This window comes from Balaenoptera acutorostrata, chromosome 5 (genome assembly GCF_949987535.1).
Source record: "Balaenoptera acutorostrata chromosome 5, mBalAcu1.1, whole genome shotgun sequence".
Taxonomy (NCBI): domain Eukaryota; kingdom Metazoa; phylum Chordata; class Mammalia; order Artiodactyla; family Balaenopteridae; genus Balaenoptera; species Balaenoptera acutorostrata.
This window is the reverse complement of record NC_080068.1, coordinates 113,058,591-113,077,683: the sequence shown is the minus strand read 5'-3', so window position 1 is coordinate 113,077,683 and position 19,093 is coordinate 113,058,591. Positions and strand designations below refer to the sequence as shown.

At 35.5% G+C, this 19,093-nt stretch overlaps 1 protein-coding gene across 1 annotated transcript in view; it reads left to right on the top strand.

Moving 5' to 3' along the window:
• The window catches only part of COL25A1 (collagen type XXV alpha 1 chain), a 481,522-nt gene that overhangs the window by 408,523 nt on the left and 53,906 nt on the right, over nt 1-19,093 (top strand). Inside the window, exons 18-19 of the mRNA XM_007191014.3 lie at nt 4,398-4,442; nt 18,563-18,625. Of these exons, the coding sequence (XP_007191076.1) occupies nt 4,398-4,442; nt 18,563-18,625 (108 nt within the window). The remainder of the gene's footprint in view (nt 1-4,397; nt 4,443-18,562; nt 18,626-19,093) is intronic.

The following is a 19,093-nucleotide window of genomic DNA, read 5'->3' as shown; positions in this document are numbered from 1 at the left end:
AACTGTCTCAATAGGGAATGATGGACAGTTCTTTTAAAATTATATTCCTTTCCTCTCATTTCAAATACTTCCCTGCTGATATTTTTTTTATGTGAATAATATCTACCTAAGCAGTGAATGTTATGTTGTACAAAGAGGTTTGTTCATGAACTAAATTTTAATTGGAGACAGTAGCCAAACCACTTTAACCAATCTAACGTTAATTTTTTTTATCATTTGTGCTTCACTTCAGTGATAAATTAGAGGACATGCAATGAATATGTTTATTCTCATTTGCGTCTGAAGCAGGAAACGACTGTTAGTAGTTTATCATCTGAGCATCTGGATATCAATGCCCAGTGCAGATTTTAGATTTTTAGATAACAGATGTGGCTAACAAGTAAATGTGAATTCCACATTATGTTAAATCTCTGAGATCATGACTCTGCCTTTGTCTAGCAGTAACTAATGTTATAGAAAAAAAATATGAATAGAAACATAGAATATACCTCATTAGTATAAAGAGAAAGAGAGAAGAAATCCCATTGTAGTAGTTTGGAACCTTAGAACATAACATAAAAAAATATTCCCACATTCTTGAAGTTATTGAGAGGATCACTGCTTTGTTTAAACACTTCAGATTAAAGTGCTTTTTGAGAAGGTCTTTCACATTCTTTTAACATTTCCCTAATTTAAAAATAGATTTTCTTGAAATTAAGAATCTAAGAGTAATGATTCATTAGACCCAGTTTCAGGTAAAGTTGAGACTTTTCCAAAGATCCCAGCAGAACTCTGCAAATTTTGCTGTTCAGTGCCTAAGATTTCCTACTGATTCTTCATGTAAGAAATTTGAAATTAGTGATATCACAGAGATCCATGGCCTGCTTTGGTTTGAAAGAGCGTCTAATTTTCTCAGATGATCTCATTTTAAGTCCCTCAGTCTTTAAAAATTACAAGCTAAATTTAAACTGCTCTCCAAAACTGTAATAAGCTAAAAGAATTGTCTGCAAAACTGTTATGTCTTTTTTAAAAAACAAAACAAGTCTGCTCTAATTTCATATAGGTTCCCCTGTTTTCAGAGTGGAAGATCAAAATTGATTTTCAATTGGTTAATAAAATATTGTTTTATCATGATTATTTAAAAATACATTTTAGATTCGTTTCTGGAAGTTTATAGGTTTACATATGGAAACATTGGCTTTTCTTTGTATTTCATTAAAAACCTGTTTTAAATTATATTGAAAGAAGTGGATTCTACCCGAACAAATATGTGCCTGAATGAATATGTGTATGAATATTACAACCCGTCTGAATGAAAATGTGCCCTGAAAAGAACAGTATCTTTTTCATTAATATTTAGGCCAGATTCTACCCTTTGACGCAATCTCACTTTCCCACAATATTTATGACTTCCTTGTCTAATATATGGATTTGGCAATACTTACCCCAACACTGATTTAAAAGTAGAGTGTTTCCATTCTTGCTGGTTGCTTAGATTGGAAAATGACAAACAGAACTGAGTACAGAATCCATTCAAGGAATCTTCCACATTTTTCTCACCATTGCAGAACTTTGTTGTGGGTTCATGGGTACTTAAGCTCCTGCATTAGGGGCATTCCCAGAAAAGTAGAGGATATCCTGCCAGAATTAAAGTGCATTGATTAGCTCTCCACTGTCTGGTATTTTGCGGTATGAAAGTTTGTTATTTAGAGTAACATTCATAATAGGGAATGATTTAATTATAGTTTTTTTCTTTTATAGACTCAACAGGAGAGTGTGTGATTGATATGTGAGTTAGGGTATATATGTTGGTAAAGTGAGTGTGTGTTTCATCACATAATTTTTTCCTTCCTAACTTCACATTCAATGGCATTGGTGGTATAGTGGTGAGCATAGCTGCCTTCCTAACTTCTCCACATCTTTTTAAAATATATTTTTTAGTTTTAATGGGGTAAAAATACATGTTTGCCCATTGTAAGGGACTGGCACTGTTGAACTGTATCTAGAAAGACAGGGCACTGTCACAGGGACGTGGGGTGAAAGCAGAGAACTGACTTTAACAGTAGACAAGGGTCTCCGATAATGGAGAATAAAGAGTGAAAGGGAAAGAAAAAAGAAAACCAGAAGCATAACGTATCAGTGTAAAGTGTAATCTACTTGGGCAAGAAGTCTTTGAATGGAATAACAAACCGATTCTTAATTATGACCTAGATCTGAACTTGGGCTGTGCATGACCAAGAACTCAACTCTGAGAAGCTCTGAGTCAAGAAATAGGCAAGAATGGAGAAATTAACTGAAAACTGTCTCTTAATTAAAAGATAGACATTCATGGTATAAAGACAGAGAATTTATATAGGAAGAAATATCTTCCTAAAAATGTTGAGATGTTTCACAAAGGGTAACATTAAATGTTTTATAATCCTTCATTTTGTCAACTTTTAAGTAAACATAAATTTGGAAAAGTCAAAATCCAAGAGTATGAAATATGAATTCCTGAAAGATTTGTTCATTAAAAAGTACATTTATAACCTATATACCTACATATATATGCATATGATGTAGGGAAGAGCTAAATGCTCAAACTCTCTGTAAGTATCCAATCTACATTATAAAATAATCCATAATGTTTTATACATCTTTCTCATTGTGAGAAACATGGATGTGTCTATGTATGCATGTGTATATAAATATCTTACTTTAAAGTAGTCATCAGATCCTTTTAATTTGACCCTTCCCCTTGAGGGAAGGGTCTAGTAAAAACTCCTTTGAGGAAACAGTGTTACAACCTGTATGTTTCCACCCATGTCTTAAATAAGATGTTTTGAGTTTTGGGGGCTTTTCTGAAACAATACAAAACTATCAATATGTCACCAATATGTTTACTTTTATTGGTTGTATATTCTACTGCAACTTAACTGTGTTTTCAAGGGCCTTATACTTTTTTCTTAGTAAAAGAGAATCTTCACTGAAATATGGCTAAGCTCTTTTTACTAGAGCTTCCTAAAGTTATTGATTAAAGGGAAATGGGGGGGGGGGAAATCAAATGTATAATGTTGTATCTATGTAAAGTTTAATCTACTTGGACAAGTTTCTTTGAATGAAATATCAAATTCTTAATAATCATTCTTTCTTCTCTGGCTTAATCTCATCTTAGTCTTTTTGTTCACAATGCAAACTTTCACTCAGGTGGTTTCAGAAAGAATAGCTTTTCTTTTGCATTCCTGAAGCACCTTTGACCTAAACCATCAGGAAAGTCATTGTCCTTTCTATGTCTAACCATACAGCTTAATATAAACAGTATCTGAAGTCATTTTGTGATAATACCAGAGCAAATTATAGCCCTCCATAATTTGAAAGTAATAATATTAAAGATGAAATGTCTGGTTGTTCTTAGTAGATTTTCCTTGGAATAAGGACTGTTCAAGCATTTAGATTAAAGAAGTGCCTTCTACCACTTTTATCTTTAGTTTGATGCTTCTATCTCTTTTGGTATAGTTGTCATAACACTGACTCGCCATCATGAAATGATGTGACACTTTTACCTTCAAATGTTATTTTCCACAATATTTAGTCACCTCAGTCCAACACAGGATGGACTTTCATTTTCTCTAGCAATTCCTTTATGCTTCTTTAGTGGAATTCAGGAGATTTTCTAAGCAATATAACTTCTTGTCACTATACTTTGTGCTTAAAATAATGTAAACAATTATGTGAAATGAGAAGATTTAGCTTGACTCCAGTGTGCTCACCCAAAATGTACCACTTAATCCCAAACCTGTATTCAGAAACAGCTGCATGGTACCATTAGCCCTCGATTGCTAAGCAGGGTTACCCAGACTCAACAATTGTCTGATATACGGGCTGGAGTTAAGTATAATCTTAACTATGCATTTATCTTCTCATCATTCAGGAATGGAAAAGAAATCTTGTTATACTTTTAAGTGAATGAGACTTTTAATGTATATTGTTTTGATATGACCATCTGTTCATACAGCCAACTCTTGATTATCTGAGGTAAGAGAGCCCTGGAATAGGATGCATTATTCAAATGCACGTAATCCTCATTTCAGCAAATAGATTCAGCCTCCTCAACAAATCATTGACCAGGGAGTAATAAAACACAGTAATTCCTTCTCCTTTTATTTCTCTTTCTCACCTTCTGGTAGTGATGACAATGAGCTGTGAACTGACAGCAACAGGGAAAATCCTGGAAAATCTGCAAAATGGTCAACCAATCCCTGAATCAAGAGTTGACTGAACTGTATAATCTCACCAAATATCTTGAAACTAGACAGTATATATATTAGACATATATATACATACAGCAAGAATTCAGCTGGGAGCATTTGCCATGTTTTTCTCAGATACTGTGCCTGAGTGAATACTGTTCTATAATGCTGTGTGATTTTCCTACGTAGGGTGAACCAGGGCTTCCTGGGCTTCCTGGACTTCCGGGGATAAAGGTAAATACTGCACTGACAGTCTTGGCTTCATAGAAATGTAATTGTGAGAGTCACAAAAATGAAAAAATGAAAGCTAAAAATATAGTGCTGTTCCTTAAATACTCACCAGCCATTTCAACCAATTAAATTTTTAAATTAAAAATGAAGCACAGGTAACAGAAATAGACTTACAGGCATAGAAAACAAACTTAAGGTTACCAAAGGGGAAAGGGGGGGAAAGGATAGATTAGGAGTTTGGGACTAACAGATACACACTACTACATATAAAATAGATAATCAACAAGGTCCTACTGTATAGCACAGGGGACTATACTCAATATCCTGTAATAAGCTATAATGGAAAAGAATCTGGAAAAGAATATATATATATACATGTATATGTATAATATATACATAAATATATATATATGAAACTGAATCACTTTGCTGTACACCTGAAACTAACACAACATTGTAAATCAACTATACTTCATTAAAAAAAAAATGAAACACAGGTATTTCTAAAGTTTGCCATGGCTATCTGGACTGTATATTCCACTATATAACCTACTATGCCCCTTAAATAAATGTAAAAGTCATTTCATTTGAAGTCATAGGAATTCTTTAAAGTCTACAATGTCTCCCTTCACATTTAAATTTTACTCTTAAGGGCCTATCAGATTTTGACCAGAATTAAAGTCTTAATATCCTCTTAAATCTAATATCCAGCTGTTAGGCAGCTGTTGTTGTGATTCACCCATTATAATAATCTTTCCAAAGTTTTATTTATTTATTTATTTATTTATTTATTTATTTATTTATTTATTTATCTTGGCTGCGTTGGGTCTTTGTTGCTGTGCGCGTGGGCTTTCTCTAGTTGCGGAGAGCAGAGGCTACTCTTCGTTGCGGTGCGCAGGCTTCTCACTGCAGTGGCTTCTCTTGTTGTGAAGCACAGGCTCTAGGCGCGCAGGCTTCAGTAGTTGTGGCACATGGGCTCAGTAGTTGTGGCTTGCGGGCTCTAGAGCTCAGGCTCAGTAGTTGTGGTGCACGGGCGCAGTTGCTCTGCGGCGTGTGGGATCTTCCCGGACCAGGGCTCGAACCCATGTCCCCTGCATTGGCAGGTGGATTTCCAACCACTGCACCACCAGGGAAGTCCTTCCAAAGTGTTTTGTGCTTCTACTTCCTGTTAATAATTCTCATTGCAAAGTACAAATCATATTACTAAGCTTTATTGACCTACATACTATTTCCATAAAATTTGTATGTCTTTTGAAATAACTGCTTAAAGCTTAGCTTGAAAACATTGTTTTACATGTTTTTAAATTGTCTAAAAATATTAAGAAACATTTTTTTTAGTTGTTTAAAATTTTTTACATGGCAACTGACAAGACTTAAAAGTTCTAGTGTCTTAGCTGTAGTGCTCCCTTAAAATCAGCTTCTTATTTTAAAGTTTTTTCTTTGAATTCTAGAGCTGTTTGATAAAATAGCATAATGCAAGTAGATTTTTCTTTACATTCTTCTCATCTTATAGAATTTTGAATTAATCTCTAGAGTACATTAGATGATTCTAAAATTAATATTCCTAGTTTCAGTAAGAGGGTTGTATATGCTGCTTTATGAAGATTGTGTTTGAAATGTATTACATGAATAATATGATTTTAGAATAAATATATTAAATTACTGAGTTCCCAGACGTCATATGGTATCATATATAATATTTTATGAGTATATTTGTTATAATTAACAGCCATGAAAGCTATGAATTCCATGTTGGCACTCAGAAATTTTGGTTCTGCTTTTTGTTTGATATTTCCAGATTAGTCTCACAGATGTCCAGATATGTCCTTTTAATATATTTTTAGTCTTTGACTTCTTCACTGAAAAGTACACTCCATGAGAACAGTTTAATAAAGAGTCAAAGTCATTTCCTTATCATTTGATATTTAGCAAAAATAACTTAATAAATTATATGTGATTTCATACTGCAGAGTTAATTTATGGCAGTTCCTTAGTAATCCCACACATTTAAAAAAAGCTTTTTACTGATATTTGGAAAATCACAGATTTTTAAAACAAATGTAAGAACATTAAATTCAGCACTAATTTAAAGAACCCGGTAACATTATAAGTAAGGGGGGAGGCATTTAAAAGGAGGGGCATTTTGGAAGGACTGGGGCAGGGTTTCCTGCAGCGCTTGCTTGTAGGTTAGCTGGGCTGTGCTGCCAGTACCAGGTCCTGAGGCAGGAATCTCAGTGCTGTGTGGAAATCCAGTTGTCCCTTCTCCTGAGGGTGAGCTTTCTTGTTGAGAGAGAGTATATAAGGGGGAAGGTATTGGGGGTTTTCCCTCCAAAACAAACAAACAAAACAATTACAGTTACTGCTATTTGTTCTCATTACCTTTGATTTATGTCCTCCACTGTGAAAAATATCCCAGCTCATTTCCCTAGACATCAGTGGACCAGTTTGAACTTTTTCAAATTGGGAAAGATGTTGGTGATTTGCCACCTCCAGTAAATGTTTTTATTTCTAGGGTCATGGGATGTTGCCAGACAAATTTTGTCAAGATCTTATAGCTGATATTTTCCTTTGTTTTTCTAACCTGACTAGTGACTATGGTGAGAAGAAGCTATCAACTGACAAAAATCTTTCTATCATTAACTAGAGATACTTTTCTATGTAATTATCAAGTGCTGTTGGGTAACTATCCAGTATTCAGTTTAAATCACAGCTTCTATTTTTGGATTAATAAGCTCTGTCTTCTCTCTCTAGTCCAGAGTGTAAGTGATATGCTTGCCCTATAATGTAGTAGGTGCTCAGTGTAATTGGGTAATTTTGTAAAGGAGGCAATTTAAAAGCACATCATAGTCATTAGTAGTTATTGGATATTTTTAAATGTACAGTTAAAAGTTTATAAATTTATGATATAGCTTCATTAACTTGGGATATTCTTTACTCCTTTAATATACCTTGCTTCTGTCAGGTAGTTAACCACAGGACAGTTAACCTTGATTTCATAGTTTGAATGAGTAATAATATTTAAAAGATGAAACCACCATCTATGGATTTAGAATGTGTGGTAGCAAGAGCATTAGTCATAACTTTCCTAGACCTGTGTGTTTGTTTATGCTTTGGAAATACTTCCTTGCTATTCATTTCCTTATCTGCTGGTACTACAGAGAGCGTGCAAATGCCATCCGTTATTTCCAAGATGTTGAGGAAACCAGCCATGACATACCAGGGAAGCTTTGATTTGCCACCTGTTACTCTCGGGGAACGGTTGGAAACTTAATGAGCATCCACATGCCTTCCACACTGCTCTCAGGAAATGAGCAAAGTGCCTAAATACAGACAGCGGACTCATCTATCTATCACCTCAGGGTCCCACTCAGAGAAAAGTACTAATACCTTCGGCATACATAAAAGTCACTAAGAACAGGCATCACTTAATTTCAAACTACTCTTAAGCTTCCTGAACAAGTATTGGAAAGTGCTCTTACCATGTGGAAGACATTTGGAATTCCTATTTCATGCATTCATGGTTCATATAGTGTTAAATGTTCAGCTGGGAAGATGAAATTATTGTACGTTGTACATTGCACAATGTGCCATGCAAACATTGGGCTTCTGGAATAAGATTGAGCTCAGATAATTATTTTGATAAACAAGCCTTTAAATATATTTTTCATGGGTAAAACTTCATTGTGACTAGCTTTTCCAATATCACATAAAAGGGTAAGATTCAAAGTTCCTAGTTTTAAACATTTTTTTCTTTCCATACATTTTGAAAAATTGCTTACCCCTTTCATGGTTACATTACCCTAGTAATTAAGTCATGAAGAGCAGTGATCAAGAACCTTGTCTTGGGCTTCCCTGGTGGCGCAGTGGTTGAGAATCTGCCTGCCAATGCAGGGGACACGGGTTCGAGCCCTGGTCTGGGAAGATCCCACATGCCACGGAGCAACTAGGCCCGTGAGCCACAATTACTGAGCCTGCGCATCTGGAGCCTGTGCTCCGCAACAAGAGAGGCTGCGATGGTGAGAGGCCCACGCACCGCGATGAAGAGTGGTCCCCACTTGCCGCAACTAGAGAAAGCCCTCGCACAGAAACGAAGACTCAACACAGTCATAAATAAATAAATAAAAGAACGTGAATTTCTAAAAAAAAAAAAGATTTAAAAAAAAAAAAAAAAAGAACCTTGTCTTTAGAACCAGACCACCAGTGTGTAGATCTGGGTTCTACCCCTTACCAGTTTATGAAGCTATATCATGATGCTGGGCAAGTTACATAATCTCTCTGTGCTGGGTTTCCTTATAAAATGGGAATTATTATTATACATAACTCAGAGGGTTCTTGTGAGGATTAAATGAATTAATATACGTGCAACTCCTAAAATATTGCCAAACATATAGTAAATGCTATATAAATTTTAGCTATTGTTATTTCTTTCTCTTGGAGCAGCTCAGAATATTGGAAACATTGTTTGTGCACCTGTTCTATAGAGTCTTTCCTCCTATGAGTCATTTCAACCTAGAGATCATAAAGCCATTTACACCCTGCAGGTTCATAGATTTAAATTCTGAAAACTCCTTTGCAGTGATGGTTCAATGTTACCTTTAAGAGCAGTAAGATAACCTATTTTCTCTTGAAACATGACATCACACTATTCCCCTTTTCCTATAACCCAATGTATTCCAGGGATAAAGGATGAGGAAACACAGTGTTCTGGGCATAAGACATGATACCGTCTTAGTTCTCCTTCCCGACACTGTTCACAGGAAAAGCAAAAGGAAAACTTGACATGTAATAATGGAAATCTCTAGGCCCCATTCATAGTGTTGCCCAGCCCAAGACATTTTTTACAAATATGAATTTTCAATGCTTGTTTTTCTCCTTTCAGCATTGACTACCAGTGTATCTCATCACATTTAGAAAGTAAATTGGGAAAAATGTACCTGATACATTAAAACGAATGCAATAGGGAGACATAATACAGTAAAAATGACATCAAATCAGAAAAACACATCATTTAGGTGGCAAAGAAATTTTTACGGTATTTTCCCTCAAAGCTTGATATTTTTGTTCTGGCTTCCACATTAGTGAAAATTTGACATTCAGATCAAGAACTTGAAGATCAAGAGACAGTAACTAACTCTTTACACTTCGTTATATAAAATCATCCTTGACACTAGATCATATAAGCACTAACTTTTACAGGTGGCAGAAACATTATTTTGTCATTCTGAGGATTAAGTATAGTGCTCAGTAATCTATAGAAACTTATCTTCTAAATACACTGGAGGTGAGGTTCCTTCCTTAGAAACATCAAATCACATTTTTAAAATAACAGAAGAAAGTTTTTGGAAGTAACATAGGACGTGAAATGAATTTGTAAAAGAAAAAAGAAAAAGAATACTGGTTAAAAGGATAGCATTGTGTTATTGTTACTTATAATTATTTCCTGCTTGCACAAAGCGCGTCTGAGCAGTTGAATAGTTTAAGAGTCCAATTAGGAAACTCATACAACCAGAAATCAGAGATTTTTTAGCAGCCATAACGAAACCTCGACTAAATACACCAATTGTGCTTTCGTGATGTAATCCTGTTAAAAAAAAAAAATCAGAAACTTATGTTTTCTGGATTTTAAATAAACTTGCTATTGTAGTTCATTTTCATCGTAGCCACCAAGATGTTTTAATTTATGCTCAAATGTGATCCTTCAGGGAAATAAGTGTTTGGGGGGCAGACTCTACTTTCTCATTCTTTTTTTCCCCCTCAATAATTTTACAAATCAATCATTACCAAAACTGGCTGCCTGAAGGTTCTTATTACAACAAATGTTCTTGCTGTAATCCTCAAAAGTAGGTATCATGCTGACTTGAATTCTAATTAGCCCTTAAGCAAGAAGAATATTGTATGGTTAATGCATTCAGTGTCAAGACACATTAATCAAAATTATTGGTGAAGCTTTTAGCACCCAGGCAAGTCAGCACATATTTTTCAAGCCCTGTTGTACTATTTTTTGGGCAATGAAAATTGGATCTGCTCGGGGTAATAAATATCATGGAAAGCATGACTTGGTTTAAACTAGTATATTAGAGGTTTTTTAGACAGGTTAAAAAAATAATATCTTTTACTCCTTTAATTGATAATGACTTATAAAAATAAAACAAATGGTATTAAATGAAAAACCAGAGATTTTTCTGTGGACAAGAGATAATCAGTTAGGACTTTCTGTTCACTATTCCATTTAACAGATGGTAGGTTCTGGAAGTTTATAGGGAAACACCTCGTGAGCCATTTCTGTATGAATGAAGCTGTCTCTTCATTCTTACCTTGACTAGTAATTCCATCTACATATTTGATGACTCTTCTCACCTATATGAAAGTCATCCTTTATGTAGATTTGACAACAGAGTATTAAGTGAACTGTCCCAATAGCCATTTAAAAGATAAAGTAAGATCATCTAAAATACTTTCTTGCCGTGTATTAAATGTGAGTTTGAAGAAAAATCAGTCCAGATTTTATTATGGAATTCCAAGACTTAATGACTTAACGGCCATTGTTAGATTTCAGAAAGATCATTTTTTTAAAGAACTTTTTAGTTTTACCTTGTGTTTTTATAATATAGAAGGCCAGGTTTTGTTGCCTTCTTGGTTGGTGAAGATGGTAATTGTTTGAGTTATTTGGAGGGTTTTTGTTTTGTTTTTCAGGGTTTTTGGCCAGAATACACAGAATTTAAACTATCTCAATAGGCTGTTTAAATTTTTTTAAAGTAATAGCAAATGAGTTGAGCAAAAGTGGCTTCAGTCAAAAATCTTACCTTTGCAGCATCTTCCTTTTATCCTTCAGAGTGAATAGATCCCACCTTCCCATAGCTAAATCTTCTTGTAGTTTACTTCATTTCTCTGTGTACATATTGCCAATTTATGAAAGAAAACAGAGAAAGAGAGAGAGGGATAAACTAATACTGACACTCTAATCAACAAGGGAATTTTTTGTTTGGTGCAAAAAACAGGATAATTTTTCAAATATAGCCCATATTAGTTACTATGACTTATGTTCATTGAGCTTTATACTACAAGATCAAAGTTGTGGCTGCTGAAAGGGTTAACTATAGTTGGAAAGATCAGTGTGAGACCATTAGACCTTCCTAAATTGGTCATGTATAGGTACACGTTTGATTTCAGCTATAGCTATTCTTTGTAGATTTGTTTCTGCATCTTTATGTGCCCTGAATGTTTAAAGCTTTCTTTCAAATTAGCCACATGTGTCAGATTTTCAGATAGGTCCGTTTGCTGCTACTCCCGGCAGTTTATTACTAGACCTACCTAACTGTGCTTTATCCTGAATTAATAGCATTTATTCTTCCCAACGTGAATCCCAGTTTAGTTGCCAGAACCACAGATACTTCATTATTCATCTTTTCTACCAGCTCAACACGGGAAGATACGTTACTGTCTTGGTACTGAGACCTAGTTTTTTAACTCATTGGTGGTGAGCTCATTAATTAATGTTGAGAAGAAACAAAGGACAAAACTCATGAAACAACTCAGGAAGAAATCAGATGTAATATTTAAGATAAGACCAGAAAGTTAAACCAAATTTTTATTTTCATTTTGAAATTTGAAGCTGCATCCATGCCATATTGCAGTAGCATGAACAGAGCTGAGATTTCTGTTTCTCTGACAACCGTCTGATCACTGGTAGGCATGTGTTTTGGGTAGCAGAATTTGGTGCCAGCCATTACTTGTGTTTTAGTGATTAAAACGTTGGATTGTTTTAAGGGTTCTGATAAACAGTGTTGTATATTTTTTATTTCCAGGCTTTGGTTAAATCACAGCTCTGTGTTTATTTTAAGAGTTAGATATTGCATTGTTTATATTTTCCTGTTTGTCATAAGGGTAGATCTAGTTGGACATTGCCAGGACCAGTGAAGACAAAACAACAACAAAAATAGCAGATTATGCTGGGTTTAATTGTTCTGGTCATGGTAGAGGAACAGGACATTTTAAGATGCTTGTCCCTGTGCATTCTTCCTCTTCTCTTGGCTTGCTCCATCTTTCTCCCTGCTAGTTGGTTGCTTTCACTCTTTTGCTTTCCTTCCACACAGGATCAACAGCTCCAGTATGAATGGAATCCCAGTTAACTTTGTAATCTTATTCTCAATGATAAGAAAAGTAAAAACCTAAAATACTATCTCACTTGAGATAGTGAGTGAATAGGTAGAGAGGTGAAGGAAAATTTAGAATACATATATATATGAAGTGATATATATATATATATATATATATATATATGAAAAACAGATTAAAGTGGCTGTGAAGTAATTAGTGCTCTTAACTTATTCTTATGCTACTGATTGGTGCCTTGGTATTCACGACAAACCAATGTTTAATGCCTCTGCCTTTCCTTCATTTTTCTTAGCCATTTTTTGATTGTCATTTTTTAAAAAAGCACTAACACATCATACTGAAAAGATTAATATTGTTTCAGAAAAGGTCATATTTTAGTGTTTTCACTTTATTGGTAGAGCTATTTTACTTGCTGTTTACCTGTATAAATCCATGTTTCCCTAATTATGACAGCCAGCATCTGCCCTTTTCAAAGGATCCCTGCCTTATGTTCCCATGTTATTCCAACAATGGCTCACTCAAATTATAATTGGGTTTTCTAATTCGGGTAATTGCCTTGTAAATAAGAAAAAGAAAAAAAATCTACATTTAATTGTTTCTTAATTAAAAGTATTATAAGAGCTTAGTTCCATTATAGTTCCAATTTCCTCTATTGCATCTCTCCCCCACCTTGTCTATTCAGAAAATACGTGTGAATAACTTCCAATTTAGCAATCTCCTATTTCCCATTGATTATATGAGACTAGATATGTAAAAACGGCTCTGAGAAGCATCATACAGTCCAATAAAAATAGTTACTTCTCCTGTGTATTGTCCTGAAAAATTAGGTAACCTCATTTTTGTGTGGTTTGATTTACTTCATAAAATGATTTTGCAACAGTGTTTTGTGTTTGAATCATATTTCAGCTGCTTTCCCCTACCTTCCTTTGACTCAGTCTCTTTCCTCTATCCTGGTTAACTAGAACTGTGACTAAAGTGGATTAACCACTTGCTTATTCTTTTTTTTTTTTTTAATTTATTTATTTTATTTTATTTATTTTTGGCTGCTTTGGGTCTTCATTGAGGTGCGCGGGCTTCTCATTGCAGTGGCCTCTCTTGCTGCGGAGCACGGGCTCCAAGCTCACAGACTCAGTAGTTGTGGTGCACGGGCCCAGCCGCTCCGCGGCATGCGGGATCCTCCAGGACCAGGGCCCGAACCCATGTCCCCTGCATCGGCAGGGGGACTCTCAACCACTGCGCCACCAGGGAAGCCCTTGCTTATTCTTTTGATCACATTAAAGTGTTTGTAGAACCGTAGGTTGTCATAACCTTTCTCCTAGACATTTTAGGAAATTCTAGTACCTTTAAACTCTACATCAATCCTTGCCAAAGAAGCAAGATTTTTTTTTTAAGGATTTCATTTATTTAGGGAAATTTAATAGGTATGACCATTTTCTCCTTTCCCTTTCTTACAGGAAGAAACTCACTCTTAGTAAACCTGTCATTTCTCTACCTTACACACTTTTCGTTTTGCAATCCTAAATGCTCTGGCAGATGGATATTGTCTCATAAAATGATGATATATTCACATGAGAAAATTTAGGGTTACTTCTTGAAAGGAGTTGAAGAGGTATTGAGTATAACCCCATACAGGTCACAAAGAATCAAGAAGTCACCATGTATATCATGGTGTATATGTATATACACCATGTATATGTGTATACATATATATGTGTATACATGGTATATACACCATGAAATTGTGTTACTCTTTTTTTGATATACATGTATATCTCTGTAATTAGCTGCAGAGGTGTTATAATACCACTACCACTAATAATAATAATGATAGCTAGCATTTTTGAGCCTGTAAGATAAGAACAACAATAACATTTATAGTTTACTTACTTTGTTCTAGAGGTGGTGCTAAGCACTTTGCTTGAATTATCCAATAAGTCTTGACTAAGTCACCCCTTAATGACACCAGAATCTTTAATTATTTGGCACCTCAGGATCACAGCTTGCAAAGCCAGGCTTTAACTCAATTCTGTACCTTTGTACCAACAGTTCTCAAAGATTTAACCTCAAAACCCTTTTACACACTTAAAAATCAGGATTGAGGGAGTTTTTATTTATGTAGGTTATACCTATTGATATGTCTGTATTAGATATTAAAACAGAAATTTAAACAACCCATTATATGTTAACTAAATAACATTTTTATGAAACACAACTGAATTTTACAAAACAAAAAAATTAGCAGGAAGAATGACATTGTTGTCTTTTTTTTTTTTTTCCAAATCTCTTCAATGTCTGGCTTAATAGAAGGCAGCTGGATTCTCATATCTGCTTCTGCATTCAGTCTGTTGCAATTTGTTGTCTTGGTTGAAGCATATGAAGAAAAACCAGCCTCATACAGATATGTAATTGGACAAGGGAAGATTATTTTAATAGCCTTTCCATGAAATTGTGTTACTCTTTTTTTGATACTACCCCAAACTCTACAAGTAGTAGTTTCAACTTAAAGGTTAGGTGCAATATGAAATCTGAAACCATATCAATGAATCAATCTTTCCTACTCTGTACACTAATAAGGGTAAGTGGAAAGGCACTCTGAGAACCTCTGGTATAAGTCTAGGAAGGTAAAAAACAGTCCAACCAGCTCAAGACCATGAGTAGACATATTTATGCCTTATTTCAATAATTGTCTTTCAAGCCTGAGACGGAAAAGAGACCAATGATTATTTCCTCCCAATCCTGCCAAGATATAGACAGGATGGAGACAATGTCTCTAAAGTAATTGAGAGCTCTGGCATTAAATAAACATGAAGCTGTGATCCTAAAGTTAAGTATGCTGTTGTTCCCCTTGAATAAATTGAAATAAGAAACGAATGTATCGAGATGGTAGATGCTTTCTTAGAGTGGCATGATAAAGTACCACTAATCATACTCAAAGCCTTTAAAATAAGCCAGTATTAATAATGCTAAAATTGTTGAGTGTCCAATGCATTGCTAATTTTATATCTTGAAATAAAAATTTTCACCCTGAACATTCTGTGTAAAGGAAATTGCTATCCATTTAACTCAGGAGAACTTAAATATATTATGTTCTTAAAAAGGAAGAAAAAACGCTTTGGTCACTGAGATCACAAAGCCTTATTTATTTTTTTGTGACTTTTGAAACTGCATGCTTCAACTTTTTATAAACTAAACACTGACCTAAATAAGAAATACATTTTTGCAACATTTACTCTTTTTTCTTCTCTTTTATTAGTATGCTTTAATGGTACTTCTATTTGCTTTGCTAACAGTGAAATCATTTTATTTCTACTTGAAGATTTGCAAGAGTCTTGTCTACCTGTAAACTTTCCACCTATTAACTTGCATTATATTTTCATGACAGTAAGTTGTTACTAATGATACACATGAACTTTAATACAGCTTTTTTCTTGAGGGTGGAGAGGGAATATTTATATATTTGTGTAAATCATTTTATTTGGAGAAACGTCTTACTTGTAAGTAAGTATATTTCTTATGTATTTTGTTTAAAACAAGTTAAACTTTTTTTACAAGAAATAGAATGGTCATCATTGATTTTTCTGAATATAGTTGATTTTCATTTTAGACGATTAAGAGATTGATCCAAAATTATTTGTTCAGATTTTCCTCTCCGTTATATGTAAAGGTATGGAGACAGGTAGAACAGAGTTATAGAAATTTTGCAGACAATAAACCTAAAGCATTCATTCCCCTATGCTTTTTTTTTTTCTTAAAGCAGTACCATGAGCATAAGAGCTAGAGATAATCCATTTCAGTTATTTATCGCTGTTCAGCACATTTTGCAGTGCTGATATCCTTTTGTTCCCTGCCCAACACCAAAGTTTTATACAGCATATTTTAAAAAATCACTATTGCAGAAATATTTGATGACACTCTAACACTTCTTATCAAACATCCTCTGTATCTTCCTGCTCAGCTCCGAAAAACAAATGTTGAAATATAGCTACCTTAGAAAAAAATCAAATATATCAAACAACATTAGCTACTGCTCCAGAAATAATCCAATGGGGGGAAACAAATAAACAAACAAATCCCAGAAAACATGGGAACAGAGCCATTATGTTTTTGTTTTGTTTTTCTTTGCTTTAAAACATTGTTATAGATTTCAGGAAGTTAGACTTTTACATTTGAGCTCACGTTGTTAAGAAGAAAATAAAACTTTAGAGTTTATACGTGAACACTGGTCTCAGGTGTTTTCTGATGCCGAATACCTGGTGTTTTTTCCAAGACCAGTTCTCCAACTCTGATTCTCTGACACCAACTGCATGTCCTACAGTTCAATCCTATTGTGACACTAACTACTCAGGATTAGCATCAGATTCCGTAGGTTTAAGGGTTCAGTCCCACAAGACTGCCCTCACTTCAGACCCCAATTACAAGTACCACCCACCTCACCCCCTCCCCCTTACCTGAACTTACGTCTGGCTTGGCTACAAATTCCAGGGTACTCACAGCCACCCTCTTCCACTCCCACTCAAGTTTGCTAATTTGCTACAGTGACTCACAGAACTCAGGAGAATACCATACTTACCATTACAGTTTGTTATGAAAGATTAAAATGAGCAGTCAAATGGAGAGGTACAAAGGGTGAAGTCAAAAGTGTCCTGAGGGCAGGAGCCCCTGTCCCTGTGGAGTTGGGGGACACCACCCTGCCAGCACATGGATGTGTTCATCAGCTCAGAAGCTCTCTAGTCCCCATTGCTTTGGAAGTTTTATGAAAGTTCCATTATGTAGGCGTGATTGATTAAAGCATTGGTCATTGGTGATTAAACTTAATCTCCATCTCCCTCTCTGGAGATGGTGAGAGGAGGGGAAAGGTTGAAAGTTCCAACCTTCTTATCACAGCCCCGACCCTGAAGCTACCTAGGGGCCCACCATAGTCACCCCATTAGCATAAACTCAGATATGTTTGAAAGGGGCTCGTTAAGAGTAACAAAACATGCTCCTGTTACTCTTATTACTCAGGAAATTCCAAAGGTTTTAGGAACCAGGAACAAGACCAAATATATATTTTTTATTATACCACAACTGGGTTTCCTCCAGGTGGTAGAGAAGAGATTTTGAGGCTGGGCAAGAAGAGATTTTTTGCTTTCCATCTGGACATTACTGAATCTCTTCCCTAGCCACACCCACTGTATCAGTTATCAATTGCTGCCTACCATACAAGCCCCCCAAATGGGAGTGTCTTAAAACAATAGTCCTCTCACAGTTTTGGAGGAACGAGAATTTGAGCATGGCTCAGCTGGGTACCTCTGTCTCAGTGTCTCCCATGAGGATGCAGTCAAGCTGTCAGCCAGAGCTGTGATCTCATCTGAAGACTCTACTGGGGTGGAGCATCTGCCCCCAAGTTCACACATGTGGCTGTTGGCAGACGTTGGTCCTCACCATGGGGACCTCTCCATAGGGCTGCTCATGGCAGGTGGTTTTCCAGAAAGCAAGTTGATTCAAGTGAGAGAGAACAAGGAAGAGTCCCCAGGATGGAAGCCACCGTCTTTTTATAACTTAGTCTCAGAAGTGATATCCCATTACTTCTGCCATATTCTGTTCATTAGATATGAGTCAGTAAATCCAGTGCACACTCAAGCAGAGGGGTTACACAAAGGCATTGAATACCAGGAGGTGGGATCATTGAGGCCCATCTTAGAGGCTACCTACCACATCCACCCTAACATAATGGATCTTGATTTGGTAAATGATAAGAAGCATTGGACAACAGATGAGAAAGGAAATTGTAAAGACATTTGTCTGGTTTCTTTGTCACTTTTACTTTCTCAAGCTCCTCGAAAGCCTTGCTCAAAGTACTGTCGCTGATCAAAACCAGTTCTGATTAATTTTATAGTTAGTAGCTGGATCTCAGCAAGAAAGCTATATACAATGAAAGGAGTAAAATCCCAGTAGAAGGAAATCAGTTTAACTTTACATATTTACTGTCAAATATGTAATAATCTCATATGCCCATTTTTTTAAAGGGAGAACCAGGTTTCATTGGTCCTCAAGGAGAACCAGGCTTACCAGGGTTACCAGGAATAAAGGTAAACGTAGTGTTTTTCCCTTCCTTTCTTTCTGAAAATTTTTGTCATATATTTTTAGTCCATTATGTTACTTAGGTGACCAGATATTTTTGCCTAATGGAGAACTAAAGCAGCGTAGCACCTATTCCTAACACTTCTAATGGGAATACCATGTTAAATAGCATAATAGGAAGTTAATTCCAGAAAGCCTTAGGCAAAACAACAGGATGGTGGAATACATTCATTGTTCCAGTTGTCCCCCAAATTGTACCTAAATTGATACGATGCTATCAGTCTCCTGGCCATATGGAAAAGTGAGGGAATTCTGAGGAGGAGAGGTAGAACTCATTAACTCCTGCTCCTCGTTACGCATTTTAAGACATATGCATAAATCAAACATTATTACTATTCCCCCATCACTCCCTAGATTTCAAAGGCAAGTACTGATGTCATATAGATTCCTAAGTGTCTCATCCCAAAAGGATCCAT